This window comes from Carlito syrichta, unplaced genomic scaffold, assembly GCF_000164805.1.
Source record: "Carlito syrichta isolate Samal-C Ts95f unplaced genomic scaffold, Tarsius_syrichta-2.0.1 Scaffold303604, whole genome shotgun sequence".
Taxonomy (NCBI): Eukaryota; Metazoa; Chordata; class Mammalia; order Primates; family Tarsiidae; genus Carlito; species Carlito syrichta.
The window spans coordinates 613,510-630,428 of record NW_007247700.1 but is presented as its reverse complement, the minus strand read 5'-3'; the positions used below and the strand labels follow the sequence as shown (position 1 = coordinate 630,428).

The 16,919-nt window shown below is 42.8% G+C and overlaps 1 protein-coding gene and 1 pseudogene across 5 annotated transcripts in view; one reads left to right on the top strand and one right to left on the bottom strand.

The window, feature by feature from the left end:
• The window catches only part of DCAF8 (DDB1 and CUL4 associated factor 8), a 51,463-nt gene that overhangs the window by 14,255 nt on the left and 20,289 nt on the right, over positions 1 to 16,919 (bottom strand). For all 5 annotated transcript variants that reach the window (XM_021712699.1, XM_021712698.1, XM_008058713.1 and 2 more), the window contains 4 exons: positions 13,561 to 14,237; positions 12,510 to 12,650; positions 11,352 to 11,446; positions 2,832 to 2,942 (listed from right to left, as the gene is read on the bottom strand). In XM_021712699.1, the coding sequence (XP_021568374.1) occupies positions 2,832 to 2,942; positions 11,352 to 11,446; positions 12,510 to 12,650; positions 13,561 to 14,237 (1,024 nt within the window). The remainder of the gene's footprint in view (positions 1 to 2,831; positions 2,943 to 11,351; positions 11,447 to 12,509; positions 12,651 to 13,560; positions 14,238 to 16,919) is intronic.
• On the top strand, positions 4,273 to 4,842 carry LOC110595706 (annotated as a pseudogene).

Sequence of the window (16,919 nt, the reverse complement as noted above, 5' to 3'; positions counted from 1 at the left end):
GAGCCCGCGAGTTCGAGACTCGCCTGGGCAACTTGGCGAGACTTCATCTCTACAATAAATCAAAAAATTAGCCGGGCGTGGTAGCGCACGCCTATAGTTCCAGCTCCGCGGAAGGACTGCCAGAGCCCAGCAGGTCGAGGCTGTGGTGGCCGGGAGTGGATACTGCACTCCAGTCTGGGAGACAGAGTGAGACTCCAACTCAAAAAAAAAAAAACACAAAAAAAAACCAAGCAGTACAGGTTGCCAGTCCCTGTGCTAGAGAGTAGTAACAGAAAGACAAATACAAATGTTTCTGCTATTTTCTGAGCACATGACAAGGCCCAGATATTTTAAATTACATGAAGAACAGTTTTAGCACTTTCTCAACACCTTTACTCCATAGGCCTTCAGAAGCAAAGGGACTAATTATTGACTGTGCTTTATGAATCAGGGCCTATAGCAAATCCTTTAGCAATAAATAGACATGTCAGCTAACTACACTGCCAAATCCACCACCACAGAATCCATCTCATACATTCTCCTTTTCTCTATTCCTGTAAATCCTTAAACTAAGCTGAGCAGGATTTAGTAGTAGGGACTCACATCCATACCTCCTCCACTAGCCAACTTTCTTCTCTTTTTGGGGGGAGGCCACAGGCCAAAGACATGTCACCCCAAAGCTTCCCTTAAATGCTTCTTCACAATTCTAAACTAAAATTTCATATTAACTATGCAAAAGCCTTGAGAATAAGTAAGCTAATTTCTCCATAATTCCTTGAAGGAATTTCTTTAGGCTAGGAGTTAAAATTATTTGGTATTATTATGAAATATTCAGTACAAATGTCTTAAAATGTGTGCCAGAAGATGAGTTCTTCAGGTTCTTTCAAAGAAAGAATAAGAAAAGAGAAATCCCAAAACATTTGATTGACTGAGCTGAAGAGGTGCAGAGAAGTTGAGGGTAACCCTAATGTCAGAGAAGAGCTGGAGTGGTGGAAGATATTTACTAATGTACTTTACTTGGCTTTACTCAAATCTTCATGTGCTTCTGCCAAGTCAACAGCCTATTATCTGCTGAGAACTTGGGATGTAAAAAAGGACACAGGATACTGAGGCTAACAGGAGACAGGAAATCGACTATTTCTCCTTGTGCTGAAACTCTAATCCTGGGAAAGCTTCAGCTTTGGCATAAGGCATTATCTAGCTGGGTATGGAAATGCACGCCTGTAGTTCCAGCTACTTGGAAGGCTGAGGTGAAAGGATCACCTGAGTCCAGCAGGTCGAGGCTGCAGTGGCTGTGAGTATGCTGCTGATATTCCAGCCTGGGTGACAGAGTGAGACTACAACCCCCCCGCAAAAGGAATAAGGCATTATCAACTACACTTCTTAATACAGCAAACATCTCCATTCCTCTCCAGACATCTTGGTCCTAGTGGTTAAATTCTTTAGAGACATAGACTTGTCAAGCAATCTAGAACTCCAAGCAGAAAATCCCAATTAGAAATTTCAGTGACTGCTCAATTTGAAGGAGGCGGCAACTGAAAGTTTGCACAACGCTTATGGATCAACAGCTTTTCAGAAAAAAAAAAATCTGCATCTACATATGTAAGGACTAATGTCTAGAGGAAAGGAATTTTGAAGGCAAGAGAACGGGGAAGAGAGTACCAAGTTTTGATCAGGATTCTTGAATAAGGTAAAGTCTTTGCTCATATATTTTCTAAAAACGTATCCTACCCCATGATTCTTATTAATAAAATCAATTCCAAAATACAGTTAGGAAGATGATATTTTTCACCCATCATAAGAAAGCAATAAAGCATTCATTTTTCTTTTCTTTTCTTTTTTTTTTTGAGTTGGAGTCCTTCTCTGTTGCCCAGGCTGGAGTGCAGTGGCACTCCACCTGCAGCCTCCACCTGCAGAGCTCAGGTGATCCTTCTGCCTCAGTCTAGCAAGTAGCTGGAACTATAGGTGTGTGCCACCATGCCTGGCTAATTTTTTTAATTTATTGTAGAGATGAGGTCTTGCTATGTTGCTCAGGCTGGTTTCGAACCCGTGGGCTCACGCAGTCCTCTCGCCTCTGCCTCCCTAAGTGCTGTGATTGGAGGTGTGAGCTACTGCACCCAGCCAACGTTCATTTTTCTAGTGACCCAGCCCCTTCTCTCTTTCAAGCTGATGGTCCCAAATAGATATAACATCACAGACCAACTAAACAGGGATGGATACAGACTATTACTAAGGATCAGAGGAAATTAACTTGTACATATGGGGATTGAATCTATGATGTCTATTTTCCATAGTATGTGCCTCAATAGCCAGTATTACAACAGATGTTTACAGTAACAAAGATATCACTGTATAAAGAAAAGTGATTCAAGACAGTGAAAACCAAAAATGCTCAGTTTACACTGAGTGCTCTCAAATCAAACTAATTCTGAATTCAAAACCAAACTACTTCTGAGTGCTCTCAAACTACTTCTGAATTCAAAACCAGTATTCAAAATTTCTAGTGCATATTCATTTATATGTGAAAGTGGTGGAAGATATTTACTAATGTACTTTACTTGCTGGTAAACCTGGGTTTATTGCCTTAGTTACTATGTGGGGACATTGGTCAATGCATCAAACTTCTTTAAAACTTGATAATCTCTGTAATATGTAAAACCACTCCTCAGAGACTTACATTAGGGAACAGAACACCTCAGAAGGTACTTAAGCTTTTTGAAAGTGGTAAAATATTCAAGATGGTGGTTAACGGATTTCTAGGCAATTCAAACCTCTCCCTAAGGGCGCACCTGGCAGTATACAGTGCCTGAGAGTCTCAAACTGTCAAAGACACAAAATAGCTACAAACTCACCTTACAAACTGATCTCGTCCGCCCACTGCAAACTGGTGGGTGTTGGCAGGATTCACATAGATTGTATACAGGCCCACTTTCTTCTCTTTCTCTTTTGTCACCACCAGTTTCCTTTAAGAGCAGAAAAGCATTCACAGTTATATTCTCCAAAAGATCCAGACAGTTATGGCACGTGAGAGCCAAGAGAGTAATACAGACATGGCTATTAAAAAGCCAAAGAGATGCTCATTCGGAAAGTAAGAAAAAATGCTTTGTTTTGAATGTTGGAACAAGAAAAAGCACATATATTATATAATACTTTGAGGAGTGGGAAAAAACCCATGAAGTCATTTTCTAGTGTTCCTTAAGAAGTACAAGCTAGGCTGGGCACGGTGCCTCAAGCCTGTAATCCCAGCATTTTGGGAGTCCGAGGTGAGAAGATTGCCTGAGTCCATGGATTTGAGACCAGACTGGGCAACTTGGTGAGACCTCATCTCTACAATAAATCAAAAAATTAGCCGGGCATGGTGGTGCATGCCTTTATTTCCAGTTACTTGCAAGACTGAGGTGGAAGGATCACCTGAGCCCAGCAGGTAGAGGCTGTGGTGGCTGGAAGTGTGCCACTGCACTCCAGCCTGGGTGACAGAGTGAGACTGAGACTCTAACTCAAAAAAAAACAAAACAAAACAGTACAAGCTAAAGGTATATGAGCCGGGTTCAGTGGCTCAGCCTGTAATTCTGTGCTTTGGGAGGTTGAGGTGAGTGGACTGCCTGAGCTCGCGGGTTTGAGACCCGCCTGGGCAATTCGGTGAGACCTCATCTCTACAATAAATCAAAAAAAATTAGCCAGGCATGGTAGCTTGCGCCTATAGTTCTAGCTACTCAGAAGGCTGAGGCAGAAGGATTTCCGGAGCCCAACAGGTCAAGGATGCGGTGGCTGGGAGTGGCCACTGCACTCCAGTCTGGGCAACAGAGTGAGACTCCAATTAAAAAAAAAAAAAAAAAAAAGGTATATGAATATCTACTCCTCAGAAGCCTCTGTTTAGCTGGAGTCCAACACAATAACAACCATTCATTAAGACAATACTACCCATACCTCCCATCCTTTATTTACAAACACATCTTCCCAATCACTTGGGAGCAAGAAGTAGAGAAAGAACCACTGGGCTAACAAAGACCTGAAAGCATAGACTATCCCCCAGAGTTCAGAAAAATGACACTTAAAACCCAGCTTAAAAAATGCACACTGAAAACTGACAAGCCACAGTTTTCTAACACAGAGGCAATCCGAAGGAAAACAGCACTCTTGAGATGTTCTGCGCTGAGTTGCCAAGGTTTCCTGCTTCAGCAGTGCTTGGACGGAAGCTGGCGCTTGTCTCCTGCCCCGTTTGGCAGCTCCAAGCCAGCCCTCTGCCACCCCCTCGCCATGCCCTCTGACCACCCCGAGGTCTCTGCTGCCACCGCCGCCCATCCTCAGCTGCCGCCATGACGACTATGTCCACTTTGCAGGTGTGCCAGAACTACCACCAGGACTTGGAGGCTGCCATCAACCGCCAGATCGACCTGGAGCTCTACGCCTTCTATATCTACCTGTCCATGTCACACTACTTTGACAGCGATGATGTGGTTTTGAAGAACTTTGCCAAATACTTTCTTCACCGATCTCATGAGCAAAGGGAGCACACTGACAAACTGATGAAGCTGCAAAACCAACGCGGAGGTCGCATCTTCCTTCAGGACATCAAGAAACCAAACCATGATGACTGGGAGAACGGGCTGAATGCCACAGAGTGTGCATTACACTTGGGAAAAAAAATGTATCAGTCACTACTAGAACTACTACTGGAACTGACAAAAACGACCCCCACTTGTGTGACTTCATTGAGATGCATTACCTGAATGAGCAGGTGAAATAAATCAAAGAACTGGGCGACAACATAACCAACTTGTGAAAGATGGGAGCCCCCGAATCTGGCATGGCAGAATATCTCTTTGACAAGCACACACCCTAGGAAAGAGTGATGACAGCTAAACCTTGGGCTAATTTCCCCATAGCTACTGGGTGACTTTCCTGGTCACCAGGGCACTGCATGCATGTCAGGGTTTCCTTTGCCTTTTCTATAGGTTGCACCAAAATGTTCACTTCAGTTCTTTGATTTGTACATTCCTTCAAATAAAGAAATTTGGTACCACCCCCCAAAAAAAGAAAAAGAAAAAACAGGTTCTTCTTCCCTCATTTCAAGCCAATTAGGAAAGGAGATTCTTACAAGGAGAGTTGATTGTAAGGGCCTAAAAATCATGACTGTAACACAAGAAAAGTGATCCTAAGGAGAGTATGGGACCCTGAGAACCCCCCGGAAAACTGCAGAAGTTTAGCTAGATTTGTTCCAACTTAAGGGTAGCATTAAGAATATTCTTCCCAACTCTAAATGTTCAACCAGTAAAATATGACATCATCAAGATTAGATTTACACAAAAGGAAAGGCTTCAGGAACTATAGGAAGGGACTTGGCTTTAGCTCTTGTTTTTATTTATTTTATTTCATTTCATTTTATTTTATTTTATTTTTGAGTTGAAGTCTCACTCTGTCACCCAGACTGGAGTGCAGTAGCCGCTCCTGGCCACTGCCGCCTCGACCTGCTGGGCTCCGGCGATCCTTCTGCCTCAGCCTTCCAGTAGCTGGAACTACAGGTGCGTGCTACCACGCCCGGTCAATTTTTTGATTTATTGTGGAGATGAGGTCTCGCCAAGTTGCCCAGGCAGGTCTCAAACCCACGGGCTCAGGCAATCCACTCACCTCAGTCTCCCAAAGCGTGGGATTACAGGCTGAGCCACTGAGCCTGGCAGCTCTTGTTTTTAATTCTAAGGTTTTATTCATTTCTGATGCTATAGAAACAAAGACATATAACCATGATGTCAAGTTTCTTTGTAAAGAAATGATTTTGGCATTCTTTCTGCATGGTCAAAGTCACTCTAGCCTAGAGCTGTTCTACGCAAAGTGGACAGATTTTATTTTTAAAAATCTCTGCAAGCAAAGCATGGTGGCTCATGCCTGTAATCCCAGCACTTCGAGAGGCCAAGATGAGAGGATTGCCTGAACCTAAGGGTTTGAGACTAGCCTGGGAAACTTGGCAAGACCTCTTCTCTACAATAAATCAAAAAATTAGCCAGGTGTGGTAGCATGTGCCTGTAGTTCCAGCTACTGAGGATGAGGTGGAAGGATCGAGATCGCCTGAGCCCAGCAGGTCGAGGCTGCAGTGGCCATGAGTGTGCCACTGCACTCCAGTTTGGACAACAGAGTGAAACTCCTACTCTAAATAAATAAATAAATAAATCTCTCCAGCTTTCCATTAAAAGAACAGAGTATAGAGGTCGCTGAAAACGAATGCCATTAGGGGAAACCCCAGCCCCTCAACACATGCATCTCAAAAGCAGAAGGCAGGAAACATATCAAAAGAATAACACTTTAAAAGCCAGGCTTGGTGGCTCAGCCTGTAATCCCGTGCTTTGGGAGGCTGGGTTAAGTGGATTGCTTGAGCCCGCGAGTTCGAGAACCACCTGGGCAACTTGGCGAGACCTCATCTCTACAATAAATAAAAAAAATTAGCCGGGCGTGGTACCGCGCACCTGTAGTCCCAGTTACTTGGAAGGCTGAGGAGGAGAGATCGCCGGAGCCCAACAGGTCGAGGCTGCGGTGGCTGGGAGCGTGCCACTGCACTCCAGTCTGGGTGACAGAGTGAGACTCCAACTCAAAAACAATAAAAAAATACAAAAATAAAAAGAATAACACTTTGAGGAACAAAACTAGCTAAGATGAGACAACTCTAATCTGGTGACAGACAGGGAAGGGGAGTGGAGCTGGTGTTGCTCCTTTCCACAGGACTATCTCATTTCTCCAGCTATTTGAATCTTCAGAAGGACAGGGTCAGATGAATACAAAGAAGCAAAATGAAGAAACTTAGGGATAGATTATGAAGTGCTGGTTCCACAAGTATGTCATCCTGACAAAGAGCTCAATCTTTCCACGCCTCAATTAATTCTCCTAAAACAAACATTTCTCTCTTCCAGTGGATAAATGCAGAGTACCTTGAGCTCTCTGGGGACACAAAGAGGTGCTATAAAAATGATTCATGACGGCAACAGGAAAGAAAAAATGCAATTTCACATCAGAGAAAACGATATGAAACAAATTCATCAAATTTTGCCTTAAAGTTAATAATGTCCCAGCAAAAAGGGAAAAATAATTACAGATTAGTCCAAAGTATTCCTTTGAAGAATACCTCAAACTGGCTTCCACCAGCTAAAGGAATATCCCATCCACAGTTTCAAGTTAAACTCTTTTCCTAAGATTTTAGGAAATTTTATCAGTTCCTAGAGATTCAGCTATCATATACAGAAGGTGCCAAAAAAATTATACATATTTTTAAAAAGGGAAAAAACTATTAAAATTGTAATACTCAATATATACCAATAATAAAAGATGAATACAAGTCACATTTGACTTCTGCAATTACACACTGCTACCATAATTAAATTCAACTTCGAAAAGTAATACACGGATAACATCTCTAAAATGTGTGACTTCTGCAATTACACACTGCTACCATAATTAAATTCAACTTCGAAAAGTAATACACGGATAACATCTCTAAAATGTGTTGGCACCTCTGGTATAAGCAAAAGAAAAATCCCCCTGTGCCAACTTCACATGAGAATGTCCTTGACACAAGCCCTCCACCCCATTCCAGCCTGTCACACTACTTTTTTTTTTTTTTTTTAAGTCAGAGTCTCACTCTGTCTCCCAGGCTGGAGTGCAGTGGCACACTCATGATCACCGCAGCCTTGACCTACTAGGCTCAGGTGATCCTTATGCCTCAGCCTTCCAAGTGGCTGGAATCACAGGCATGAGCCATCACATCTGGCGAATTTCTTTGATTTATTATAAAGACGAGGTCTCGCCAAGTTTCCCAGGCTGCTCTTAAACCCCTGGACTCAGACAATCCTCTCGCTTCCGCCTCCCAAAGTGCTGGGATTACACCACACCTGGCTGTCACACTACTTCTTCAATCCTGAAAACAAAAACTTTTTAAAGATTCGCGGTCTTACTCCTCAAACCTAGAATTTGGGCTTCCTTCTACTCTTAGCTTCTTTGATGTTCCTCTGTTTCTTTCCCACTCACCGATCATTGCTTGTGTCCACATCCATGGCCAACTCTCAGACAGATTTTCTGCTTATAGCACTTCATTCCAAATTCAACAAGCTACCAAAATAACTTGCTCTACCCATTACTTGAACCAAATTCCCAATTCCTTGTGATCTAACAACAGATTACTTGTGAACCTGACCTATAGGATCATATCTCATTCTGTTCACAACTCTGCTTTTTTGAGTCGGAGTCTCACTCTGTCACCCAGGCTGGAGTGCAGTGGGCTCAGACAATCCTTCTATGTCAGCCTTCCAAGTAGCTGGGACTACAGGTATACACCACCACACCTGGCTAAGTTTTTGATTTACTGTAGAGATGAGGTCTCACTATGTTGCTCAGGCTTGTCTTGAATTCCCAGGTTCAGACGATCCTCTTGCCTCAGTCTCCCAAAGTGCTGAGATTACAGGTGTGAGCCAGCACATTTCACAACTCTCTTAACACAACAGACCAAGCAAACTCGTCATTTCTTGCATTTCTCCCCATCCCTTCCACTATGGAAAACTTGCTAATGTTCCATTATCACAGAACCCCAACTTTAGAACTGGAAATTATAAACATCTGAGATTACCTCAGAGCTAGGTAACTGCAGAGCTAGTACTAGAACGCCCTTATCACTCAGACTTGTTCTTTCCAACCTTTGATCTCTTGGAGGGTATATAAATACAAATATATCCTTTCCCAAGCCTAAAACAGTTCCATCTTTTAGGCAGTTATTCAACTGTTTAGACACTTTCCCAGCAACATTTTCTGGACTCACGCCTCTAAAAATAAAAGCCTAATAATAATAGCCTCCAGATTACAGTCCCAAACTAATTTGGATTTTAATTGTATTCTATGTAAATCGCTGACATCTCTTACTCAATACTGGTACTAACCTACAAGAGTTGTTATAATACTTTTTTTTTGTTGAGTCGGGGTCTCACTCTGTTGCCCAGGCTAGAATACGGTGGCACAATCAAGGCTCACTGCAGCCTCAACCTCATGGGCTCAGGCAATTCTTCTGCCTCAGTCTCCTGAGTAGGTGTGACTACAGACGTGTGCCACCTTGTCTGGCTAATTTTTTAATTTTCTGGTAGAGACAAGGTCTTGCTATGTTGCCTAGGCTGGTCTCAAACTTCTGGGATCAAAACAATCCTCTTGCTTTGGCCTCCCAAAGTGCTGGGATTACAGGTGTGAGCTACCACACTTGGCCTAGATTTGTTATAATAATTATTAATCCTAGTAAGATAATAAATAATCTATGCCGGGCTTGGTGGCTCAGCCTGTAATCCCGCGCCTTGGGAGGCTGAGGTGAGTGGATTGCCTGAACCTGTGGATTCGAGACCCGCCTGGGCAACTAGGTGAGACCTCATCTCTACAACAAATCAAAAAAATTAGCCGGGTGTGATAGCGTGTGCCTGTAGTTCCAGCTACTTGGAAGGCTGAGGTGGAAGGATCGCCAGAGACCAGCAGGTCGAGGCTGTAGTGGCTGGGAGTGGCCACTGTACTCAAGTCTGGGTGACAGAGTGAGACTCTAACTCAAAAAAAAAAAAAAAAAAAAGGATAATAAATAATCTAGATATTCATCAACAAGGTAGTGGTTAAGTAAACAGTGGTACACCAATGCTATGACATATTTACTATAGTTAAAAATGAGGTAGGCTTTTATGGTCTGACATAGAAAAATCTCTGAAACATATTATAACATAAAAAAAGCAAATTGCTGAAACATACTTATGTGCATGTTTACATATATATACAATTATCCCATTTATGGGGAAAAGTGTATATGTATATACTCAGGTACATGAATGTATACAAAGGGAACTAAAAAATTGTTCAAAATTACTAACAACGGCTACCACTAACTAGAAGAATATAGAGGGTGGGATCATAAGGGAAAATTTACATTTTGTTCATAAACTTTCTTATTTGATTCTCTTAAACACGATGTATTTGTTTATTATAAGAACAATAAAAATAAAAAAGGAAACTAAAATAATTATAATAGTAGCTACGATGTAATAAGTTCCATGGTGCTAGACACCCAAATGGGGTGTCAAATGTTTTAATAATCCTCACAGAAACCCAAAGAGAAGGAGAGAGGAAGGGGGGGAGAGGGGGAGGGGGGAGAGAGGGGGAAATGAGGAAAATAGGGCAATATGCCTCTAGTAAAGCTGAAAAAAGTAATGTCCAGAAGGCTTTATAAGTAAGTCATAACTAGAAGTGTCTGAATTGAGATTTGACCCTGGTCTGCCTGAACCCAAGCAAGATGCTATGTTCTTTCCATGACATCACACATTCATTCATTCGTCTGAGTCTCACTCTGTTGCCCAGGGTGGCACGCTCACGGCCACTGCAGCCTCAACCTGCTGGGTACAGGTAGTCCTCCTGCCTCAACTTTCTAAGTAGCTGGAACTACAGGCATGTGCCCGGCTAATTTTTCTTAACTTATTGTAGAGACGAGGTCTCACCAAGTCCAGGCTGGTCTCGAGCCCCTGGGATCAGGCAACCTTCTCGCCTCCACCTCTCAAAGTGCTGGGATTACAGGCATGAGCCACCACATCTGGCTGGCTTCACACATTTAAAAAGGGGTAAGATTTACCTGTGAGTTTCAAATTCATGTCATGAGCTGTGATACACTGGAACTCTATTATAGTTATCAATATTTTTTCAAGATTTATCATTTAATTGTTAGTATGTTTTTATACATAAATGATCTGAAAACTTACAGGATCCTATCTCTAAGTTAGTTTATAGAATAATATGCTTTTTTTTTTGAGTTGGAGTCTCATTCTCGTCACCCAGACTGGAGAGTGCAGTGACATACTCATGACCACCCGCGGCCTCAACCTTCTGGGTTTAGGCAATCCTTCCGCCTCAGCCTTCCAAGTAGCTAGAACTAGACACACGCCACCACACCCAGCTAGTTTTCTTGTGATTTACTGTAGAGACGAGAAGTTGCCTAAGTTGGTCTCAAACCCCCGGGTTCAGGCAATCCTCTTGCCTCGGCCTCCCAAAGTGCTGGGATTACAGGCTGAGCCACCATTCCTGGCCCGAATAACGTGCTTTTTGAGGGTAAGCTGAATGACATGCAAGTGAATGGAGAGTAGAAGATCATCAAGTTTTTAAAGGACACACAGAATAAGATAACTCTGAGAAATTAAGGTAGACTGAATGGTATTTTACTGCTGAGACACAAACAGAGCAAGGAATTACCTTAAACCTTAAACTATCTCTTGTCACAGACAAAAGGTACTATCCTGATGGACTACAGAGTTAGGCATTACCAGGATACATGAAATATTTTAAAGGCCAAGGGATACATTTCTATAAAGTATCACTGCTATGCTTACGAAGCTGGGCGGTCTTGTCTCAGGTCAATAGTGAAGACAACTGCATCTTCACCTGCAGATAGGAACGTACAAGGAGAGTCTGGTTCCAGAGCCAACTGAAGAAGAAAAAGGGAAAAGATGAGGTTTCTAAAGATTAGAGTTAGAGGTCATCTAGTTCATTCCTTTAATTTTAGGAAGGTCTGTCTTTAAAATGTTTCAGCAAGAGAAATGTCCACCGTTTTTCTCATAAAATCTCAGGAAAGGAGATAATTCATGCCCACTCACTCTTGTTTTGTGCAACTTATTTACAGCTTTGTTTATTCTACACAAGTCAAAGGACAGGTGATTTGCTATTTCAACTAAGTTCCCAAGGGATACAAACAGACATAACAAAGAAAAATATTGGCTGTTTGAGTTCATTCTCAAATAATATCAATCCCATACCCTCAAAGTGCCTAGAGAAATAGTGCCCAAGTTTCGTTCCCAACAACTTAGTTCTAAAAATTAGTTATCTAGTAGGTTGGGGTAGGCTTATGAAGCAAAGAAACAGGTGTTTTTCAAATTTCCTGAGCCATCTGGGCTAGAAAAGGATACTCTAGGTCCACCCACATGTTTGCTTAAGATTAGGAAGAAAGTATCATCCTCTTCATGGCATGGAATAACACTATGCTTACCCTGACCTGAGAATGGGCTGCTCGTATCTCAGTGGTTATCATCATAACTATTTGGCCTATATTTTCAGGTCTCAACAGGCTTCCAGAAATAGTGCTATTTGTAAGCTGAGAGTTGAGAGCAAGAAGGGGGACACTCTCACACATAAGAAACCAACGACTAGTACCTTGAACCTGCTAAAATGCTCTAATAGCAATCAGAGTAAACTTAAGACATTTGGAGGGCAAATAAGAACTTAAGGATCTCCAAACTAACCATGGTTCAGCTTAGGGGCTAGGTGTAATCACATCAATGCTACAAGTGCATGATCTAGGGATGTCTCAAACACTTGCCCTATAAGAAGTTTAGAGTGACTACTTTTGCCCTCTTAACTAAAATCTTAGTACTGAAAGAAGTGAGGCAGGTGACCACAAAAAGGTGACACAATGGGCACAGATAAAGGTGTATCTTGGCTGAGATCCACAGAGGATCTGGACCACACAAACTTTGGAGCAAGAGTTTACTCACTTTGTGGGACGCTCCCTTGTGCTGGGCCACACGTTTTGTATTCTTGCAGCATTGTGTGGCAGACAGTTCTGCTACCCGAACCTGCCCATCACGGGCACACATGGCCAGGGTGGAATCACCACTGTTAGGAAGGAACTTGGCCTGGAGTGTTAAGAACAACAACAACAAAAAGGACACACAAAAGAAATGGAAGAGGTAAACTTGAGAGGAAAAAATGAAATGACTCCAACTCACCCCCTTTTCTTACATGCTATCTGGAAACTTAACTTTCCTACACTTGTTCAGCTGGCTAAGTCAATTTTTTTCTCAGGAGTTAAAGAAAAAGGAGAGAAAGAAACTTCCCCTGATGTATGAAAGCATTTCGGTTGGCTCTAGATGTAACTGGTACATAAGTGCTCAGATGAACTAGGACTGTACCTAGTATAGGAGAAAAGAAAAAGAAGGAAAAATCTACCTTGATTCAGGAAGTAAACATCAACTTGCCACAAAAAATAAGGAAGCTAGGGAGGATGCTGGGGAGGGAAAGAAAATGTGTTTAGGGATAGAGCCAGTGCCAAGATGGTAGATGGGGGAAGAGTAAAATAGAATAACAACAGTATTAGCTAATATCCACCAAATGTTTACGTACCAGCCACAGCACTAACCACTTAGCTGTTATTGCTATTTAATCCTCATAACCCTATATGTTATTAGCTCCATTTTACAAAAAAAAAATAAAGAAAAAGGTAAAATAACTTGTTCAAGGTCACAGGGCCAGGATTTAACACAGGCAGTTTGGCTGAAGGGCCTTTGCTCTTATTGTACTGCTTCCCACGAGCATACACTTAATACCTTCTTGATTTGTTCCAAGCACCCTACCCATAAGGCTTCCCGCAGTCCTTACATGAAGAAAACAAATGGTACTTAAGTCATGATGGGAGCCCAGGAAGGGCCCTGTCCTGGTGTCTAATTCCTACCACAACTCTCTACCAGCACCCACTCCAGGCAGCACTTTAGATTTGTCTAACTTGAGCCTGATTCTCTCAGTTGCTATCATACTCCCCTGCCTCACCTGGAAGACATTACTTTTGTGGCCGCTCTCAAAGTCCAGGACTGGCTGCCGCCGCACCCAATCCCACACCACCACCTTCAGGTCATCGCTGCCACTGGCCAGCCAGGTGCCGCGCTGGTTAAAGTGCAGGGTATTGACACAACCAGTATGGCCCTCAAGCCCATGCTGCAGACGGAAACGCTGCACAAAGACTCTTGCCCCACAGGCCTCATAAACAAAGCGGGCACTTGAACCCAGCTCCCTCTCCCGAAGGGCAGGAAGGGCCTGCCAGCGAGGTCGGGGAAGGGCCGAAGTTTCTGAGGACACCCAGTCTTCTAAGGCCCGCTCATCATCTGATGAGTCCTGGTCACGGTTGGCCCGCTTGCGCTGTACCCGGCGCCGAGGCTGTTCTTCTTCCTCCTCTTCCTCCTCCTCCTCCTCTTCTTCCTCTGAATGGTCATGCACTCGGTTGTCATCATTGATGGAGTAATGGCCAGTGTCCTCCATGCTGTCAGAGTCCTTGTCTTCGCCTGAGCTCTCTGTGTCTGTGCCACGACTTTCTGTGCTGGTGCGGTTGGGGCCACCATCATCCCCAGTCAAGCTCAAACTCAGATCTGAGGCCTCCACTTCAATGCCAGAGGATGTCTCCCTCCCCTCTTCAGCTCCAGACATCTCCTCTGGACTGCTGGACAGGCTTCCTACATGTTAATAAGGAATAGGTGAGAGGGGAAAAATAAGAAAATAGGATAGTGATCAGAAGAATTTCCCACCTTAGTCTGATAAATCATCACATCAAAAGACCAAGAAATGAACTTCTGTCAAAGTATTTTCATTACAAATGCTTATAAAGAGTACATTCTGAGGGGGAGTCTTATAAAGGACAAGAAATTTAAAAGATTAAGATCCAAGCCACACACAAAAATGCTTCAATAAAAGTAAAGAATCTCAGGACAATCTAAGATTATATGGTAAGTTCTCAAGAAGCAAAGCATGAAAGTGTGCCTAGGCCATCTCTTTGTTAAACTCTGGTGTATCCACATGGCTCTTTGAGCTATGGCTGCCATGTTTCTTGGTTTTGGCCCCCTCTCCTACCGTGGGGAGGTGAATCTCTCTCTAATTTACTTTCTAAATAAACTATATTTTCCAATCTAAAAAAAAAAAAAAGAAAGTGTGTCTAATACAACTACTTAAGGCTCTGGTTCTGTTGGATGGGCGTCCATTAGTTATAGTAAATAATTAAACAGAATATAAGAAAAGAGAGCAAACATTTTCACCAAGGACTAGCATAACCATCTTCTTAGGAAAAGATGGAAAATAAACGGTGAAGCCAGGCTCGGTGGCTCAGCCTGTAATCCTGCGCCTTTGGGAGGCTGAGGTGAGTGGATTACCTGAGCCCGCGGATTCAAGACCCGCCTGGGCAGGTGAGACATCATCTCTACAATTAAAAAAAAAAAAAATTAGCTGGGTGTGGTAGCGCACGCCTGTAATTCTGGCTACTCGGAAGGCTGAGGTGAAAGGATCGCCAGAGCCCGGCAGGTTGAGGCTGCAGTGGCCGGGAGCGGCTACTGCACTCCAGTCTGGGCAACAGAGTGAGACTCCAACTCAAAAAAAAAGAAAAGAAAAGAAAAGAAACAGTGAAAATTACTCTGACTTATGGATGTGGAATTGTATCATTTCCTCTTTTACGAAATCACCACAATACCTCCTATCACCTAAATCCTGTTTCTTCCCCTAAGTTTCCAAAATCCATTAAGAAAGGAAGTTGAAGGGGTAAATAGGAATTGTGATCATTTGATTGAGTTCTTGCTTACCTTTGGAAGTATTCTAACTTACTTCCATTAGTTTGAAAGTCTGAAAACAATTTTTAGGCACAAATTTTTAGCCTCTTTATTGAGACAGAGTTTTATCATGTAGCATATATAAAAACTGATGACAAGCAGTGCCTGAGAAGAAAAGTTCAGTTTATTCCAGATCTGTTATGTTGGTAGTTAAATAACTGGGTCACTTAAAGCAATCTAATCTTCTATAACTAGATACTGTGTTCTCTTACAACAGTCAAATCATATTCCAATGAGCCCTTAGGCAATGTTGTAAAGCCAATACAACCACAACTTCAACCTAACGTCAAGGTATGAAGAAAGGAAGGGGTGAATGAAAATTTTAAACATTGCTCATGGCCCCCTTTCCTTAGATGGCTACAAATTTTATCCTGCTGGAAGTAAAAGCTGTTAGGAAAGACAGACAAGCTGTGTGTCACACCAGAACGAGCTGTTCAACCCCAACACCACACTAATGTTCACAGTTGGAGCACCTAACTGCCCAGTCATCTGAATTGGGGCAATCACTTGTGAAACTCTCTGATACAATGAAAACCCTTTTCAATGAACTCTTAGGCAAAATCCAATACTGAAAACAGATAAACAATACAAGTGCTTTGATTAAAGCAATGACAGAAGGTTGGGAGACACATAAACAGCTCTGGTCAAAAAACAAACATACACCTCAACTAAAAGCACAGTGTGAAAAAAACTGGGCAAGGACCTAAAAGAAAAAGGGAACACTATAGAAATTTGAACCCAAGGCTGGAAGTGGTGGCTCACACCTGTAATCCCAGCACTTTGTGAGGCCGAAGCAAGAGGATGAACTCAGGGGTTCAAGACCAGCCTGGGCAACTAGGTGAGACCTCAGCTCTACGGTAAACAAAAAAAATTAGCCATGCATGGTGGTGCAACCTGTAGTTCCAGCTACATGGAAGGCTGAGGTGGAAAGATTGCCTGAACCCAGCAGGTGGAGGCTGTGGTGGCTGTGAGCAAAAAAAGAAAAGAAAAGAAAGAAATGTGAATCTAAGAACTGCACTTGCTGAGCCTGTTATACATGGTGAGAATGTTTAATAGTTGTTTTTTTTTAAAGGTAATTGGACCCGAGCTTGGGAGTACTGAAAAAGGATAAAGATATAATACCCAACAACTGTGGAAAAGAAAAACAAAACACCCCTAGCATTTACTTTCAAATTACGATTAACAAATTCAGACTACTTTTGGCCCTACCAAGTTTGTACAAGGGCCAGAGTGTATCCCAAGTCCAGCAAGAGGGTTCCAATGGTAAATCACTGAAATCTGGTGCAGGAGTTGGCAAATTTTTTCTGTAAAGGGCCAGAGAGTAAAAATGTTAGGTCTGCCGGGCTCAGTGGCTCAGTCTGTAATCCCACGCCTTTGGGAGGCTGAGATGAGTGGATTGCCTGAGCTCGCGGGTTCGAGACCCGCCTGGGCAACTTGGCGAGACCTCATCTCCACAATAAATCAAAAAAATTAGCCGGACGTGGTAGCGCATGCCTGTAGTTCCAGCTACTTGGAAGGCTGAGGCGGAAGGATCGTCGGAAC